We start from the raw sequence: 18,612 nt of genomic DNA, 5'->3' as shown, positions 1-18,612 counted from the left end.
GAATTGACCTTCTAGCGCTTGTTTGTTTTGTCTTCATCATCCAAACTTTAAGAAATGACCTTCAGAATAACCCCATCCTCCCTTTCTCTCTTTTCCTGTAGAACTGGTCGGGAATGAAGTGCCAGTTTAAGTTATTCCGGATGGCCATGGCCCTGGTTTGCAGTAAGTCTCAGTTTAGATGCCACACGGCCCTTTCACCTCATTTTAAGAATGATTTTTCCCCCCGAAATATGCGCATCTTTTTCTATCAGCAGACTTTGAGCTCTGAGTAATGCTTTTTTTTGTCTAAAATGAAACCTTGTGGCTTTTCAGCGATCAGCAGCGATACAAAGCGCGTCCTATTTACTTTCTATGTGACCCGAGAAAATCACTTTGCAGTGTGGGATTCCACGTCCTTGCTTGCAGTGGATACATGTCTGGTGAAGGGGAGAAGAATATTATTGTCGCTTCGAGGAGGCCTCTTTTTGTATGTCGCTATCCTCCAAGATTGCAGATTTAAACAAAAATGAAGTGCTGCTTGACACAATGTCAAGCTTGAACAGGATTTTCCACAGCCACTCAGCTCCTTCATTATGCCCGCAACAACAAGAGAAGGTTTGAAATAATAGATGATTTTAAAGGTCATCCTTCAGTAAGTCTGATCTTTTTAATACAAAACTCCTATTTTCTCCGCTACTGTCCCTTCCACCGCAGCTCAGCTTGGAAACACATCCAACAAACATGTACAACTTCGAATTTATTTAAGTTCCTCTTCCTTTCACCACACCTGTCACTGCGTATGTAAACCTCGCTAACGTGTGCCTTCTCCCCCTCTGTCGGCTCCCAGTGAGCGTGGAGTTCGGCCGGGCGGTGTGGCTGCGCTTCTATCCGCCGGCGTTTCCCCCGTGCCCCAACCCCAGCTTCGTAGCTCACCTGGGAGGGGTGGTGGTGGGCCTGACGCTGGGTGTGGTGGTCCTGCAGAACTACGAGCAGCGGCTCCAGGAGCAGTCCCTGTTTTGGATCTTCTTCTCGGTCTACGCCTTGTTCGTGCTCTGCGCTGTCTTCTGGAACATCTTCGCCTACGGGCTGCTCGACGTGCGACTGCCCCCGACGCCCTGACCCGCTCGTCGGAGGCCGGCCCACGAGCCGCATTCCCTTCATTCCTGACCGCCGGGTTGGAGGAGTCGCCTGAGCCTGGTGGTGGGGTTGTCGAGGCAGCCGCCCCTCGTCCTGCATCCTGCTCTCTGACGCAGGGAGGCCCTCGACGAGCAGCAAACCCTCGCTTTCGGTCTCCTCATACCTTTCTCGGCCCACCTGACCCCCTTTTCTGGTGAAGCTGTGCCGTCGTTTTCGGGCTTTCAGTGCAACCTGACCTTTGCTTGCTCTCTGTCTACTTCTCTGTTGCACATTTGTCCCGAGCGGATCTGTCTGTGGGACTTTTGTTGCCAACACAACGACGAATGAGAAGCCTCGGGTCGAACTCAGCAGAAACCGGCAGGAACAGCGCGGTCAACATAGTTTAACCTTCCCCCGCCTCTCCCCCCCCCCGATCCAACGGTGCCTTCTCATGGAGATGTCAGCCTGGTAAAAGTGTTTCTGCACAGTTGCCTCTCATGTGGGGTGACGGCCGTGAAACCCTGCGGCGCAGTTGGTTTTCAGACAGAAGTGTTGCCTGAAAGTCCTGTTATCTGTCTGCACCCCCTTCGCCAATAAATGAAAAGGTCATATAATAATTTAGCCTGAGTTGGTGTTTTGTCATCGTTACATGCAGCTCATGAGCGTGAGAGATTTAGATGAAGCAGGCAGCAGGATGGCCAAACATCAGAGAGCATGGAGTATACAGGCTACAGCAACCTCTGAAAGATGATTTAGAATTTGGAGCTCAAACTTGTCTTTTGTCTTTTTTTTGTGTGCAAGTGGTGTGAAAATTGTACTATTGTGCGAACAGAAAAAAAAAGAAGAAAAAAAAGAGCAGCAGCAGCAGCAGAAGTGCCATTCAGACTTTTCCTAAGCTTTCCAAAATGATGCCAAAACATTGCTACAAGCACTGAGGGGGAAGAGCACATCCCCGGCCAGGATCCGCTTTTAAGCAAGAAAAACAAATCTTTGTCCATAAGGAGTCGGTCATGTGTAACATAAGCTGGTGGTGATCTGTAACGGATCTCTCACTGACACCCTTTTTGTTATTTTGTTATCCCTTCTGGATATTTGCAGTAGGGGGGGGGGGGGTTGTGATTGGTTGACAATATCAAAGATGTTGAGAGGCAGTGAATTAAAGAGGGGTTACGCGTTCAACTTTAAGGGTTTTTTTTCTCATTACCAAATACAGAAGAGCACACATGCCTGACCTCGACTACATCCAGGCTGGGGTCGTTTCACTCCCATATCGGGAGTCCATAGAGGAAAGAGGTAAATCAATGCTCCCTCATTACTTCCTGTCACAACCTAAATTGTTAATTCATGGAACCGGGATGGGAAACGACTCCAGTACTAAGCTGTCAATCTCATACGTTACTGTACTTTAACCTCATTTTATGCCGGCAACTGCTTTGGACAAACATTATTATAACGTAATTGTAAACAGATTAATATTTTATCATGCAGTTTTTCTGTGAAGTGTTTGGTCGGTCTGAAATGTGATACGCTAGCTTTACCCTGTATGTGTCCTATTCAAAAGTTGGTTCAAAATGGTTCCGGAGTTGTATATAATAACGTTTATGACACAGTGAGGGGTACATTGTTGATAATATTTTAACATTATGCATATTTTGTAGATTTTATATGTACATACTGGAGTACATTAAACACTTTTATACAAAAACATATTGTGATTTCTTTGGATTCTCTTCTCATGTCACGCATGCATGCAAGAACACATACAAGTTGTATTCAATACTCTTCTAGGGACAGGAATTCCTCCCCTGTTTTGCAAAGAGATGTGCTGAAAACAAGTTGGTTTGCTTCCTTGGAACCAGATTAGCTTTAAACTCCAATCCCAGTGTTCAATAGAGCTCAGGGCCTCATTGTAGATTGCCGGGATAAGAGCCTTTGTTGAAAAGCATACGTCAACGTGATCAATGATATGTGCAAGAATCAGCCTTTCATAGAGGAGACCCTTTGAGCTGTTTCACAAAGTGTTCTCTGTCTAGCCGGTACAACCATAGCATTTTTTTTTCAGAGCATAAGACAAATAGTTCATTAGGCAGGCAAGATAAGCTCAGATGGGTTTTCCCTTCATAAATCTTCAATTTTAGAGGTAATCTCTCACCTTGGTGAGAAAGAGAAGACATGCGAAGCTACAGGTTATGAAACCTGTGCAGATGCATTTGGAGAGCCTGAGCAACACTTGTTACAATTTGACATCTTTTTTTTTACACGCAAGAAGCGGACTGACGTTGAGATACTGGCTTGAAACTGCGTGGCCAAATGTGGTACAATTTATTATATTCTGAGTATTTTGTAATATTTTGGGTTAGGATATAGTCACCCTTCTCTCTCTCTCTCTCTGGCTGCAGGTCAAGCTTCCCTCCATCCGTATTTAGGAAGCCGGTGTCGCAATCTATCCAAAAGGTGTTGGTTCGGGTTGAAGTCAGGGATCTGATTTGGGAAATCACGGTTTTCCACACCTTTGGGGGAGGGGGGGGGGGGTATCCAGCACCAAACCAAACGCATGAAACAAGAATGTGGATAGGGATATATTTGTCATTTTGTATAATATATAAACGTGCTTTTCAAGACGACAGCAGATGGCAAACAGTGACTACTCGTTTTGAGAAGGCACGGGACCAGGATTATATTTCTGCACCGTTGTCGCCATCAAGCGGTCACGCGACACAACCAGTTGAACTTTATTTATCATTACGGCGCAAATGACGCTCATAGTTTTGATATTTGGAGTCAAGCAATGGGTTTTTATTTTGAATACAGCGTGGTTGCTGTGCACATAACTATTCGGTTGTAGTAAAGTGTGGCGTTACGTCATCTTTTGCTGAATAATGCGCAGTGACGTCTGATGCTGATGTAGTCAATTGTTACGGGATGTTTCAGACTGAGAAGAGCTACCTTTGTATCTCTCCAATTGCTTCGGTGAACTCATGGTAGTTGGTTTATTGTCTTCTAATCACAAGTGAACTAAAATAAGGAAGCTAACCAAAAAACACCAACATCACACCCGCTCCAATGGCAGTTTATTCTAGTTATGACAGAATGATAGTAGTGCGATACGTCAACCTGTCTTAGGGGCGTGTCTATGACATGACGTCTATTTTCCGTGCTCGCGAGACTTCCGCTTCCACTACAACTTCCTCGAGCACGGCGCCATTTTCGGCGTTGTTACGGGACTACAGCATGCTGTTGTTATACAGATAATAAGACCAGTATATAACGTTTAAGACTCATCTTTTAGTATTCATTAGACATGGGGCGAAAGAAGAAGAAGCAGATGAAGCCATGGTGCTGGTATCCTTTTTGCCGGGGCGACAAAATATCGCCGTAGAAATGCCAGAGGCTAGCCGTTAGCTTGACAAAAGGAAGGCCTAAGATAACGTTAGCCTCTCGGAGGGTTTATCTGCCTGTAAGCTAACGCTAGCTTAACGACTCGCTCATGTGAAGCTAATAGATTGGTTTGCGTTTTTTCTTCTTTTAGTTGATTCTACGATTGATACCACACCAACATTTTAAATTGTATGTAGTTTACCGGTAACGTTAGCCGACTACGTCGAGTTCATGCCTTGCTAAGAGGAACGATGAGCGAGCTGTCTACATCCCGATGCTAGCTCGCTAATGGTTAGCCTGTTAGCTATGCGTCGCTTGAGCTGGATTAGTTAGAAACATGCCGTTTTCCAGTTGTCTAACTCAAGCCAGTCTCGACATGAATTATTTTTCAAGGTACGCACCGCATCAGTAACGATATGATGGAGACTCGCATGTGTTATACTGGATTGGGTGGTACATGGTGAGCTTTTACGTTAACGTTACATTAAATGTAATTTCGCAGACGTTTTTATCCAAAGCGACTTTCAATAAGTGCATTTCAATCATACGGATACAAACCCGAAAGATTAAGAAACAAGAAAGTGCAATTTCATCAAATAAGCCGATTTACACCTTGCTATAGATGAGAGCCATGATGGTGATGCTTTCTCTTTCGAACGCAATCCTTAACTCTTGACTCTAGGTACTGTAATCGAGACTTTGATGATGAAAAGATCCTAATCCAGCACCAGAAGGCAAAGCATTTTAAATGCCATATTTGCCACAAGAAATTGTACACAGGCCCGGGCTTGGCTATCCATTGCATGCAGGTAAGTGCATCTTTCTTTGTCATTTATCTAACTTTATTTAATTAGTTTAAATGTCTTTGGTTCTGCAGTTTTTGCAATGTTTTGGTCATAAATGGTTATCACTCGTTTGAAAAGTGGGACGTGGATGACTACGTTCTATGATAGTATCCACTGGCTCACTCTGCTTGGTTTTCAGGTACACAAAGAAACAATTGACAGTGTACCAAATGCAATTCCTGGAAGAGTAGACATCGAGCTGGAAATCTATGGTATGGAGGGTATTCCAGAGAAAGACATGCAGGAAAGAAGACGAACATTAGAACAGAAATCCCAAGGTTCGTACAATTTTTTTATGAACTTTCGTTCCAATTTCAGTCAAAGGCTAATGTGGCTGAAATAATTTATATTTAATTAATTAATTAATTAATATTTTTTCATATAATGGTTTTGTGTATTTGGCCTGATTAAGGAAGATTCCTGATAATGGGATGGATGTTCTATAGCTACAATGTTGTTAAGTCCGGTGTGCTAAGTCCGGTGACCCTTAAGTTAATTTTCATTTTGTGTAAGCTTCACCATTACCTTAAATACTATATTTTTCTCTTTTTAGAGAGCCAAAAGAAGAAATCAAACAATCAAGACGACTCTGATGAGGATGACGACGACGACGATGAAGCAGGGCCATCAGTTCAGCAGGTCGCTGCTGTCCAGCCCCAGGCAGGCTACGCTGCTCCAATGGCCCAGATGGGGATGCCCCCCGTGGCTGGCGTAGCCGGGATGCACCATGGAGGATATCAAGGCAAGAAGCTCTGTAAAACAAAAAAGTTTGGAATCGGCATCAACGCAATGACTCATTTTAAACTTCAATGTTTAGGTCTTTAGGTAAATCTTGACCTCGTCCTTTGTCTGATAATTAGTATTACATTTTAGGAATTTTTAACATGTTACATTTTCTTCATGCTCAGAAATACATCAGTACATTGTGTGAATTCGATTTTTCCCCTTTTTCATCTTATTTGTATGGTTACCTTAATGTTAAATACACGTAATTCAAAAAACAGGAAAAAGAGATAAAAACGTCTTTGCACATTTTAAAGAAAATTGCAACCACGCTTTGGTCAAAAATATACCCGCAAGTCACTTACATATAAAAGTGGGCTTTTTCAACACACTATTTTCTGACCTGTCTCTTTGCGTCTGTAGAAGCTAAGCCAAGGATTTAAGCCACTGAGGCATTTCGACAGGAAACCTAACTGACGTGCTGCTTTTTTACCATGAGTGATAAATGAGAGGCCTGTTGCTTTTCAGTTAAGCAAATTAGTCCATTTATTTGCCATCTTGTGCTTTAAATCACACATTTCACACATACAGCGGTCAAAAACTGTTTTTCCTAGTCGGGTTGGAAACACCTCTTGAGCCTCCAAATGTTCCTACCCTATAACATAAAGCTGCTGCTGACTGAGCGGCTGAAACGATACGGCGTGGAATCTTTCGAATGTTTTGGAGTGATTTATTGTTTAATCAAAACATATTGTCTTACTCATTGTTGTAGGAATGCCTCCCATGATGCCTGGTGTACCTCCCATGATGCACGGCATGCCCCCTGCCATGCATGGAATGCCGCCAGGGTAAAATATCTTATTGATTGACCTATTGATGGGTGTAATGCTACCATTTTAGATTCTATGCTATTCAGTTTCTGAATTTCTAATTATTTCATCAATTCCTTCAATAAATTCTCCTTTTTTAGTGGTATAAAGTAAATTTAAGGTCTAGCCTAGTTTCACGGTCCCAGTGATTAACGACTGACATGAAACGGACTCATACCTTTACAATGCTGTTAATAATTTACATATTAACAGAGGGCTTAATGTTCATTTGGGATTCTTTCATACCAGACCTAATGGAAAAACCTCTAAGAATTAGTAGAAGCAATTCAAGGTTGCGATTCTTGTCCCAAACATGGCAGGCTTCATTCAGTGATAGAAACAAATATTTTTAACACCATTTTAAATCCCTGCTTATGTAATACCACCAAAGTGAAACTCCGCAGATGGTTCTGCATTATCACACATTCATCATTACATCATCGCTTTTCTCTGTAACACCAAATCAGCATGGTCTCTTTGCCTTCTGCAGCATGATGCAGATGGGTGGAATGATGCCTCCTATGATGCCTGGGATGCCCGGTATGCCCCATGGTGAGTGGTGGTTTTATCTTGACATGGTTTCAAATAGCATTTTAATCTCATTTGAGAAAAATATAGTTTATGTCCACAATGTTCTGGTGGCAGATGGGTTGATTGACCTGTTTGGGTCATTTGTTTAGGAATGCCACCTCACATGGCCCCAAGGCCAGGGATGCCCCACATGGCCCAAGCTGCTGCAGCCGGAGTGATGCCCAGTCGACCGGCACTACCGGTGGCCCAGCCGGCTGTTACCAAGCCACTCTTCCCCAGTGCGGCACAGGTGGGAACCATGCACACCCCCTCCGACCCCCTCACCTCCTCCTGGCAACAGCACATGCTCAAACTCGCACAGTTTCAGAGAGTTTAGAGCTTTATCTAAGCCTGTCGACTGATTTAAAGTAGATGTTTGGAATGTTTTATTTTATTTAACCTGCATTTTCCTATGAGCACAGCTCTCAGGGATTTCCACTTTACAGCTTATCACTTTCTGTATTCAGCCGTTCCCTCAGCCTCATTTCTTTTAACCTTTTAATCCGGACCGCTATTATGTAGGACATTTTGTTCGCATTATTGAATTTGGATGGAGTGGACATGTTACATGTGATCTCCTTTCCGCCATGCTGCAGATGGGTGCTGGTGTTCACAGCATCACCGCCGGAGTTTCCTCTCCACCTGCAGACCTTCAGTCTGCCTCCTCTCAGCCTCCCTTTCCTAACTCCCCACAAGTACGCTCGCAGACAGGGCGTCGACTTGTCTGTGGCAGCTGCATGTTGCTTATTTAGGAACTCTGCCTGTTAATTCTCAAGCTTCAGACTAGGCCCATTGCAAAAGGGAATGACACTGTTCATCTAAAGGAGCACGACGGTTATAATGTAAACAATTATCCCCGACGATAACTGACATACTTTAGTCTGTGAGCTTCATACTTGTGCATGTGCTTCAGCTAAAGCAGAATGAGGCGCAAGATGGGGTTTAATGGGCCGTCCTGCGTGTTTTCTTCTTGGATTAACGTTCACTTACCGTAACACGCGTCTCTTCACAGGCCCAGCAGAGCACTTCGGGAGCTGCAGCTCCCAACTCCCACAGTACAGCCGCCTCCTCCGACCCGCCCAAAGCAACATTCCCTGCCTACACCCAGCCCTCTGTCTCTTCTTCCTCTTCTGCTTCTTCTTCTAACCCCTCTAGCAGCACTGTGGCCAAACCCCCGGCCACAGTGGCCACCAAACCTGCCACCCTCACCACCACGAGTGCAACTAGTAAGTTGATCCATCCTGATGAGGATATCTCACTGGTAAGTTGCTTGAGCTTTCTACTTTGCCTTTTTCACAGTAAGTAATGACTGATACGTATAAGAGCACGTTTATGGATGAGAGGGTCGGTGTGCGATTTTACCGTTAGTCTGGAATGCTAATGTTAACGTCATCGTAAAGTTAGACTTTTATAGGATGCTCGCCAACCATTAAGCCTGTATTCCCATACACTTATTCAGTAGTTGCACTTTTGTCAGTCTGTTAAAGGATGTTTCTGAACTTGAATGTCCTCAGTGTGAAATCAGGGCACGGCATCATTGGTACCCAATTCCTCATCATTTTTGTGAGTGTTTATCTTTGTACTGTAAGGGGCACACTAGATTTTCTTCAGTCTGAACATGCGCTCTGTGTCTTGTCCCTACCAACAGGAGGAACTGAGGGCCCAGTTGCCCCGATATCAGCGACTTACACCCAGGCCGGGTCAGGTCCACGTCGCTGCTCCCCCTGTGGCGGCTGTGGGCAGCATAATGCCCCCACAGCAAGGAATGCTGCCACAACAGCCCGGCATGAGGCACCCCATGCACGGTAAGATGATGCTTGTGATACACATTGGATGGAGTTTTTGCCTGAAGATCCAAACCTGAGACAAAATGTATTGAGTTTATGAATTTTAGATGGAACAACTTTATTGTCACTATCGATGATATCGTCTAAAGTATTTTAGACAAGTTGTTCAAACATTTCCTATTGTAATGAAACCTTTTGAAAAACTGGTAAGGTCTAAGGAAAACAGAAGCACTTGATCCCATGCAGTTTGCCTATAGGCCACACAGAGGACTACAAGAAGCCACAGTGCCTTTGTTTAATTTAATTCAACTGTTGGGGGCTGTTGGGTGTCATGTAGACTTTTATTTGTTGATTTTCTTTTTTGAGGCACACTGTGTGGCCGTGTGCAAAGAGGGACACCAGCAGTTTGTTAGAGGGAATGGTCCTTTTTCCACATTAACAAAACCACAATGACCTTTTATATTTTATATATATAATATTTTAGTGTGCTTTTATAGAATCCATCTTTTTGTCTGGTATCATGGTTTGGAAGCCTCTCTTTAAAGAGCAGATACTCTGCATGGAATTGTTTGATGGTGCAGCAGTCGAGTCAAAGCTGTACACCAGACTGATCTCAAATGACCACTCACCTTTTTTGTACAGTGCGATTCAGCTTCTTCCCTCTAGATGGAGGTATCTAGTGTAGAAGAAAGCGCCATAAGAACAGCTGTGCTCCAGCAGCCGCCACTCGGGTGAACAAACTATAGAAACAGTACATGGATTCTATATAAGCAACGTTTATGTATTTATTTGACCCGGGTACTTTAATCATGTTTGTCTTGTCTGGGTGGATTGTGTAGTGTGTTCAGATGGACGCCTCGCCTTTGTCTACACACGGTTACAAATAAAATAACCTAAACTAATATCAACTCCGTGTTGATAAACTTCCCTCGTGGGTGGCACTTAACCAGTGGTTGACCAACGTTTTCAAACCATGGCACTTCTTCATTGAACTTTCTTAACAAAGAAGTTTAGGACACATTTTAATGCATTTATGGAATAGTGGAGTGGACATGATCGTGCTAAATGTATTTACTATCTTTATTTAAAGTGTTTTTAGATGGAATAGTATGCATCCCATTGCATTTTCAGAAGCTGTAGTTAACTTAAAAACCAGCTGAGGAATCTGTTAGAGTGGCAGCATTAACGCGTTGTTCTTGTGTTGTGCCTGCAGGTCAGTACGGCGCCCCCCCTCAGGGCATACCGAGCTACATGCCTGGGGGGATGCCCCCGTACGGGCAGGGTCCTCCTATGGTGCCCCCTTACCAGGGAGGCCCTCCCATGGGCATGAGGCCGCCCGTCATGTCTCCGGCCGGGCGCTACTGAAGCGGCAAAGCAGCCACCACATTAGGTTTGGGGTTAACACCTTTCTCTCATCCTTTTTCAAACCTAGCTGCAAAGCAAAGAGCAGTAAGACCAGCGGTGGTGAAGACAAACCTTTGTTAGAACTATTGGACATTTCATGTAACGTCTTTATTGGAGAACAGCCAATCACCACACAAGTTCCTGAGAACTATTTTGTTGTCATCCGGTTTCACGTGAGAATATATATCCCCTCCTGACCCCCGCCCCTCCCCCCCCACTCATAGGTTTCACTCAGGTTTATAGAAGTAAAGTGTGTTAAAATGATTCATATTTCTTTTGAAGCTGCTGGAGTTACATGAACGTACCAACCCCTTACAAAGGCAAGTTTCTCTTGTAAACATTTGATTCTTTGAATTCTTTGTTTTATTTTGGATAGATGGATTGGGGCCCTCACAGCGCGCTTAGGTGCTGTTGGACTTGCGTCCCCAACCTTGGTTGGTGAGGGTCTCAGTGACGAATGATTCCAACTTCAGTAGTGTTAAAAATCCTCGACTCTTCAGTCCGTAGCTTTATTCTTATTTCAGGTTTGCTTTTAATATGTCCTGGTCAAGAGGGTACCTGTATGCATCCTTTGTAATGTTTTATGAATCTGTTGTAATAAAATTCATCTTGAAATTCAATGCTGGTTTGTCCTGACGTGCGTGGAGGTGAGTGATGAAGGTTTGTACTGGTGTACTTATGCTCTTTTTAACAACCGGAGTTCATCAGGTATTTAAAAACCAAGTTTGCCATCATCTGTTTGAGGGTTTACCTTGCATTGTAGAAGGCTAAATAATACAATAGAGAATGCGCTTGCTGGGTCAGAAGCGGTTAAAAAATATTTTCTTTATCACCCTTGCAGAGCTCTGATGTTGGCCAACTTGTGGTTCTAAATACTGCATGTTACCTCATGATAATGACAAACAAAAACGATTACGTAATACATGAAGAAACACTCGAAGGGAACCTCATTCCTGATATATTAACCTTTTCTTCTGTACATGTATACCAGTATTTAAACGTGCATGAATGCTGTAATGTTAGTTTGTCGTGTCTCATAGTTGTGTCCTCGCTGCAGGGGGCCAAGCAACAAACCCAACAACACAGCAGCACCGAGTCAAACGATGGGCTTCATAGTTTGAATGACGCATAGATGCACACACTAACTGGTCATTTTAACACTCCCTGAATCACCTTCACGGTGTAATGTTAATAATAATAATAATAATAATAATAGAGGTCGAAACAAATCCCTCAGTCAATAGTAGCATAATATTTTTCTAAACCCTGCTTGACATTTGGGCTTGAGAGTGAACCAGCGACCTGCGTTGCTGCGTGGTTCTGTATTGCTGGGTTCTGTTGTGCTGATCTAAACGCTGAGCGCCGTGCAGCCTCTGAGGCGTCGGCCCGTTGACTCCAGGGGTTTGGGTCGTTGGGGCCTGGACTGGACCTGGCTTCTGGGGGGGGGGGGGGGGGGGGGGAAGAGGGGGCAAGAGGGGGCGGGTGTTGTTGTGGGTGCTTAGAGAGGCATCATTGTTTCCTCTGCGCATATCACTTACTGCTCTATTTGTTTCTGTTGTTCATAGCCCGTCCATATCAGCCTTAAAACCCACTCAGCTGGCATGTGAAGGTCAGTTACACCCAGTAAGTACCTGTTTGTTTTAGTCCAGGTGTGTCCTCTACGGCGGGGCGCTACGCGTCGTCTTTATTGATAAAAGTGTTTTTAAACTTCAATTGTTTTTGACGACTTTTAAATGGGTGTAGTGTTTAAGAGAAGTAACCTGTTGGTTTGTTTTTAGTGATTTAAAAGGAACAACAACAACCTGGGCATTGAAATGTAAATCCCTTTTTAACAGTGGACAATGTTTATGATGAATAATGTGGATTATGAAAAAGAGCTTGATTAAAAACCAGAAAGCAATTCCTGTTTGTTTAAGTGAAGGTTGGGAGCAGGTGTTTGGTATTTGGACGAATACAAGCGGCTCCAAGCAGCCGTCGAATTAAAATGTAACCCGTCACAATGTCACATGTTATTCTTTTAAATAAAGTGATTACATTACTTTGGAACCAATTTGTTGTTCTTCTATAACGTTCTATTTGTGTTTGGAATGAAGCCCCCTAGTGGCCTGGAGAGGACGCCACGCCGCCACTAAAGGAATCTACTTTAAAGCAACTTATCAAAGGACACAAAGTCTTTTTATATGCTCTTAATATGTTGTGGAGTCCAAAGCTTAGTAATAGTGACTGTGGGGAATAATGGAAACATTATTGGTAATTTCTTTGTCACTTGTTATTCAAGTAAAACAATCATTTAAAAGTCAAGCTGGTACAAAATACAATTTTGTACCAGCTCCACTTTTTATTGAATTACCTTTCATCATGTTCCATTTATTTATGAATAGCAATATTACAATTAATATATTATTATATATTAGTGCGCGGTTCAATTTTGACCATATTGCAAAGTAACACTTCACGTTAACCTTTACGAAACGCAAACATACTTCCTTAAGCACGATTGCGCACCTAAGTACTAAAAGGGCTTGTGGTTGGCAACATTTCCAGGCATTACTCGTACTTTTTGAAGATGTGCTTATAAGCCGTACACACGCTACATTGCACAAGAAGCTCGAGACCTCAAAAACAAAAAAATGTGCACGTGTTGCTTCTCTCGTCCGTAACGTCTCCGAAAAGGATCTGAGATCGACGCTTGTCAATCAAGCATCGAAGCTGCACTGGCGACTCCCGTCCGCATCCTGTTCCGACTGAGGCCGTCACAATCGTTTCCTCTGGGATGCGTGAAAGGCCGTGACGCCCGGCTTGTAACCGCGCTGCAGATGCTGGACCCTCGTTGATCTGAACGGAACCTTTGTGCTCAGCTGTGTTGAAATTGTGCCTCTAATAATTCACTTTGCCTCAGATGAAGCTTATCCAAACCACATTGTGTCGCTTAGTGTGCGTGCGTGCGTGTGTGCGTGCTTGTGTGTGTCTTCCTCTTGTGTTAGTTTTGAGGTTTTGAAGGTGGAGCTTCATGGAGTTCCTCTTGGTTTCATTTACAAGTCACCCACAGCTTTTGTTTTCCAGCTCTGGGTGCATGTGACCTGTGCTGGTGGACATCAGCGACTTCCCCCGGGATCGTTAGCCGTGTCTTCTGACGGCGTTCAACATGGCGAAGGTGGCTCCCCTGTGGGCTCTGTTCGTCTTCATCACGCAGGCCGGATCTGGTGAGTTGATCTTTGGACCGGAAACCTTCTCAACACAATCGATACAAAGTGCTGCGGTTTGTCGTGATATCATCTTTTTTTTTTTTTGTTGAGCCCAGCGCGTTTAACATTTTCAAAGTTAAATTGATCATAATAATTCACCACAGTAATAAGCCACAAATTAAGTAATTTCTTTAAATTGAGAATTGTGATCACCAGGCAAAACTTGTTCTTCTGAGTTTGTATCTCTATGTGGAAATGCACTTGCAGCTAAATGACCCGTAATGTAAAAACGATGTATAAATGTCGGTATTTCTCTCGCATGAAGCTCGCAGTGACACCGTGTTCCTGCAGAGGAACGAGGGCGACTCCGTGGTCCTCCCCTGCGCCGTGGAGCCCAGGGACAGCAGCAAGCCCGTCCCTTACGGGGTCTACCTGAAGCGCCGCTGGCTGCATCCCCGCGAGGTCCTGTTCAAGTACACCCAGGAAGAGCGCACCGTGGGCAGCGGCGAGGACGAGAACCGCATCAAAGTCAGCGGAGACGCCGGCCTCCACGCTCTGAATGTGACCATCTCGCAGCTGAGGGCGGCGGACACGGACCGCTACGTCTGTGAGTTCATGGTGGCCAGCAACAGCGCCAAGGACGAGGCGAGGCCCGGGAGCAGCGAGTTCCTCCTCCTCGTCAAGGCCGGTGAGCGTCTATTCGTTTCCTCACACTTGCTCACCCCCCGCCCCCCCCCCTCCCCCCCCTCACACACACACTCACTTGTCACTGTTTTTTTTCTTTTGCTCCCACGGGAAAGTTGAACTTTCCACAACTCCCACGAAAACAAGAAGGTCAAATACGAGGCGTTTGGGGTCAGAAACAGTGTTAATGCAGGTTTTGGTCCATGTGCTGGAACTGTAAAATGAGGGGTACAGGGTAAAGATACGAGTCACACAGGAAGGCTCCTCCTCGCTGTCGCTAACCACCAAACCACCCCCCCCCTCTCCCGCGCTCCCCACCTGCCAAAACAACAGCAACTTTAGCTCGAGGGTTTGATTTAAAAAGTGCAGAAATGAGGTCGGGCTGAGCGTCGGCGCTGAGACGAAGCGGCTTCTGAGGTTTGTCCCCTTTCCCTCCCTTGAAGATGCCCCCGCGATGGCGGACGTAGGGCTGGTTGAGGCGTGCTCGGGGGGCTCGGCCGCGCTCCCCTGCCTCCCCCCGCGCGGCGAGGAGGCCCTGCCCGTGGAGGGCGTGAGTTTGACGCGGCAGAGGGGCCAGGCGCCCGCCGAGGTGCTGTACCACTCAAAGGGCCACGGCGGCGGCGGCGGCCCCCCTCCCGCCTCCGCCCCCCCCTCCGGGTTCCCCGCCGAGAGGGTGCAGCTGTCCTCGGCCCCCGGCCCCGGGGGCATCGCCTACAAGCTGACCCTGCTGCAGCTGCAGCCGGCCGACAGCGCCCTGTACAGCTGCCAGCTGCTGCTGCGCGGCGAGCCCGACACCGGCACCAGGCTGGGGACACGGGCCGTCTTTGTGTCCGTGCAAGGTGGGTCACGACACGGGGGGGGGGGGCACAGGGACTCCATCGCTGTTTCGTGGTCTGTGATTCTCGCCACTTCATCGCTGATGTCCATCTCTCCGCCTTCTGCAGCTGCTGCTAATAACGTCCGCATCAGTGGCTGGAACTAAAAAAAAAAAAAAAGTCCTGTTTTGTTGTTTGGTTTTCTGTCTGCTTCTGTTCAGAGAATAATTTGAATAGAAATCCTCTCAAATGTCGACACGTCCAGCAGTTTCACAAGCGGTTCCGGTGCTCCCTTCTGTGCTCATTTCTGAACCAACGCTTTTCTCAAATCCTCCTGTCGTCAGTTCAGCCATCAATCATTCTGGTGACATTTTTGATTTGGTGCACTCCCACTTTCTAAATGTCAAGTAAGGTCTAGCAGTGCCCTAGTCATGTGTCTTAGAGGATAAATCTGGTGCTATTCGACATATTTCCTATTATCAAATCTGTAAAAAGGCCAAAAGCAGAAAGTGTTTTCTGTGAATTTGAGTGACAGTTACTGAAAACGACAAATGTTTTAGTAATAATTTAATCTACATATTTGTGGCCCTTAAGAGACTGACTAAAGCATCTTTCATTTTTGTATATTCTTAAAATCTATACTATATATATATATAGCATGTATATATATATATAGCATGTATATATATATATATATATATAGCATGTATATATATATATATATATATAGCATGTATATATATATATATACACATAGTATTGTGTGTGTGAGGTGTGTGTGCTGCTGATTGCTGCAGCATACAAATGGGAAGGAAGTTCGGCTCAGTGGTTTTGTGCAGTTCCACTGAGCCCATCGCACTCGGGTCGCCTCTTAAACCACAGACTGACGTACTGCTTGTGTTTACTACTTCTTATGAATGCACACAGCCGTCTAATCATCGCGCCTCCGTGTGCTTCTTCACAGGAGGTCAGTGCGGCTGCTCCAACTACTCCACCCTGCTGTACGCCCTGTCCTCCGCTGTGGTCCTCCTCCTCCTGCTCCTCGCCCTCCTGTTTGTGCTGTTCTGCAAAGTGAGCGGACCTCGAAATGCAACGCGCTGCTTTTGATCTGTAGGAGTAAAGGGGAGGGGAGGGGGGGGTTCAAGATTACCGAAAAGCAGCAGCATGTCGAGTGTGACCACAAAACCACGCTACTTTCAAAAGTGCTGTCAGGTGTCACAGCATTTTTTAAAATTTTTTTTAGAACAGGAGTCTTAATCTTCTTTTAGTTTGAGTGTAAGACGAGAAGTGACTGATGGTGTCATTTGAACCATCGTAAAACACAAACTGTTGACAGTGACAATCTGGGACTTTGTGTTAAAGATGCTGCCTCGAGATAAAAGGCTTTGATTTGAACTGCAAAACCTGCCTTTTGCGCCTCACTGATTTGTTTTTTCGCTCTCGTTTCAACGATCGTTAGGGCAAAGCCCGCCGCAGTGACAAGTCCCACCCTCAGCCCCCCATCTACGAGGAGATGACCGGGTTGCAGGCTTGCGGTCGAAAACCGCACCCCCGGCACCTGGAGGAACCGTCCGAGTACACAAACTGCCAGGTGAAGAAATCCTGTCCCGAAAACCATTACGAAAGCCCCAGCGGGGCCCTGGCCCCCCCGAGAGATGATCAGAAATGAAATGTCAGACATTGAGCCCATCTTCGCTAACTGGACCTCTGCAGCATCTCCTGCAGGTTGTAAGCTTCTGCCTGCTCGTCTTCAGGTCATCAGAGAGCACTGAAATCTGTCAAAAAGTCCCCAGTTTAGGATTAAATACCTGATTACATTAATCCAAAATACCTCAAAAAGAATAAATCTAAATATTCCATACATATCCTGCTTGTTGGTTTTTTTTTATCGGTTTTCCCTCATTTCTTATATACATATACACACATTGATCCGGGCACTTGTCCATCCCTTGACCTTCAGTACACTCTACTAATGTGACGGTGTGTTCACATGTCTCTGTAAAAAAGCCTGCTGGCCTCCTGTGGAAGAATTTACTTTAAACCCTGCTGGTGAGAGGTTCAGGGCCAAAGAACAGTTCTGATCTGCTGAAGGTCATCTGGGTCGGGTCTACTTTCTGTTCCCAGAGTCAACGCTGCTTCAGTTCTTCTGCTGAGTCGGCTCCTTTAAATCCACATTGATGTTCCTGTTTTTAAAAATCCTTGCTTTATGTCTGGAGGTTTGTAACAGTTTTATGTTGCCTTGTTGAAATGTGCTATACAAATACCAAACTAGGACCTTTATTAATGCCAATTCCTTGTATTAATTGTATCTCCCACCACAAATAAATTGTTAAACCATTCGCTGTTGCTTCTCTAAATGTTTTCAGTATTGATAAAGATATACTTCAGAATCACTGATGGAAACCAGGATGACACATGTAAAAACTAGGGGGACTACGGGACTCGATTAAAAATATTAATCTAATTAATTAGAGGCTTTGTAATTAAATGTCATTTAGCTGATGCTTTTATCCAAAGCGATATACAATAAGTGCATTTTTCATCAAATAAGCAGTTCCAAAACATGTTATAGAAAAGTGCCATTATAAGTACAATTTAAGTGCTATCATTTGTTGGTGCTACGGTTTGCTAGTGTTTCAGTCAAGGTAGAGTCTAAAAAGGTGTGTCTTGAGTTTTCGACGGAAGATGTAGAGGCTCTCTGCAGTCCTGATGTCATCGGAGAGCTCGTTCCACCATCTGGGAGCCAGGACAGCAAAGAGTCGTGATCTCGCCGAGTGCTTTTCTCTCAGTGAGGGAGGAACAAGCCGCTTGGCAGATGCAGATCGGAGTGTGCGGGTTGGGATGTAGGGTTTCACCATGTAACTAGAAAATGCTTTAAGTACAGAAATGAAACAAACTGAAATTATTCTAAACATTGCTGAAAGAATATAAAAAGCCGAAATACATTTAAAAATGGCTGAAAATACAGAAATGAGAAAAGCTGAAATGAACTTGAAAGAATTGGAAAAAACAAATGGGGGAAGCTTCTATGAATTTGACAAAATACAGAACTAATAAAAGCTTAAATTACTTCTAAACATTGCTGAATATTTTTCATTCAAACTTGAACTTGGTAAATGGACTTGTACACCGCTTTGCTAGTCTTCTGACTACTCAAAGCGCTTTAATACTAGAGGACATCTCTCACCCATTAATACACTGATGACACAACCTACCATACACAGTGGCACCTGCCCATGTGCACAGAATAAACAAGA

The 18,612-nt window shown here is 44.7% G+C and overlaps 3 protein-coding genes across 8 annotated transcripts in view; all 3 read left to right on the top strand.

Annotated features, from left to right (window-relative positions):
- The window catches only part of rhbdl3 (rhomboid, veinlet-like 3 (Drosophila)), a 39,161-nt gene extending 36,366 nt beyond the window's left edge, over positions 1-2,795 (top strand). For all 3 annotated transcript variants that reach the window (XM_037472715.2, XM_037472714.2, XM_037472716.2), the window contains 2 exons: positions 102-162; positions 827-2,795. In XM_037472715.2, coding sequence (XP_037328612.2) covers positions 102-162; positions 827-1,098 — 333 coding nt within the window. In that variant the 3' untranslated portion in view covers positions 1,099-2,795. The remainder of the gene's footprint in view (positions 1-101; positions 163-826) is intronic.
- Positions 2,796-4,269: 1,474 nt separating this feature from the next.
- Positions 4,270-12,709, top strand: znf207b (zinc finger protein 207, b). 4 transcript variants are annotated; one of them, XM_062564275.1, is made up of 12 exons: positions 4,270-4,437; positions 5,156-5,282; positions 5,458-5,596; positions 5,872-6,060; positions 6,814-6,889; positions 7,401-7,462; positions 7,591-7,730; positions 8,077-8,175; positions 8,493-8,741; positions 9,129-9,285; positions 10,481-10,657; positions 12,237-12,709. In XM_062564275.1, the coding sequence occupies exons 1-11, from the start codon at positions 4,397-4,399 to the stop codon at positions 10,630-10,632; spliced, it is 1,431 nt and encodes a 476-aa protein (XP_062420259.1). In that variant the 5' UTR covers positions 4,270-4,396; the 3' UTR covers positions 10,633-10,657; positions 12,237-12,709. The 4 variants fall into 4 exon arrangements, with proteins under 4 accessions (XP_062420259.1, XP_037327434.1, XP_062420258.1 ...); XM_037471537.2 differs by lacking the exon at positions 12,237-12,709 and adding an exon at positions 10,954-11,291; XM_062564274.1 differs by lacking the exon at positions 12,237-12,709 and having other exon boundaries at positions 10,481-11,291.
- On the top strand, positions 12,231-17,694 carry LOC119217692 (uncharacterized). The gene is made up of 6 exons (XM_037471539.2): positions 12,231-12,294; positions 13,735-13,874; positions 14,182-14,544; positions 14,984-15,379; positions 16,320-16,426; positions 16,815-17,694. Exons 2-6 carry the CDS (start codon positions 13,817-13,819, stop codon positions 17,022-17,024), a joined length of 1,134 nt encoding a protein of 377 aa, XP_037327436.2. The 5' UTR covers positions 12,231-12,294; positions 13,735-13,816; the 3' UTR covers positions 17,025-17,694.
- The last annotated feature ends 918 nt before the right edge of the window (positions 17,695-18,612 follow it).

This window comes from Pungitius pungitius, chromosome 9, assembly GCF_949316345.1.
Source record: "Pungitius pungitius chromosome 9, fPunPun2.1, whole genome shotgun sequence".
Lineage (NCBI taxonomy): Eukaryota > Metazoa > Chordata > Actinopteri > Perciformes > Gasterosteidae > Pungitius > Pungitius pungitius.
The sequence above is the reverse complement of the archived record's forward strand: the minus strand, read 5'-3'. Positions and strand labels throughout refer to the sequence as shown.

Excerpts from the sequence above, each read along its gene's own strand:
- LOC119217692 (XM_037471539.2), top strand. The coding sequence starts at position 13,817 with ATGGCGAAGGTGGCTCCCCTGTGGGCTCTGTTCGTCTTCATCACGCAG. Across the intron at positions 13,875-14,181 it reads CATCACGCAGGCCGGATCTG|CTCGCAGTGACACCGTGTTC; the intron begins GTGAGTTGATCT and ends TCTCGCATGAAG. Across the intron at positions 14,545-14,983 it reads CCTCCTCCTCGTCAAGGCCG|ATGCCCCCGCGATGGCGGAC; the intron begins GTGAGCGTCTAT and ends CCTCCCTTGAAG.
- znf207b (XM_062564275.1), top strand. The coding sequence starts at position 4,397 with ATGGGGCGAAAGAAGAAGAAGCAGATGAAGCCATGGTGCTG. Across the intron at positions 8,176-8,492 it reads CCTTTCCTAACTCCCCACAA|GCCCAGCAGAGCACTTCGGG; the intron begins GTACGCTCGCAG and ends GTCTCTTCACAG. Across the intron at positions 9,286-10,480 it reads CATGAGGCACCCCATGCACG|GTCAGTACGGCGCCCCCCCT; the intron begins GTAAGATGATGC and ends TTGTGCCTGCAG.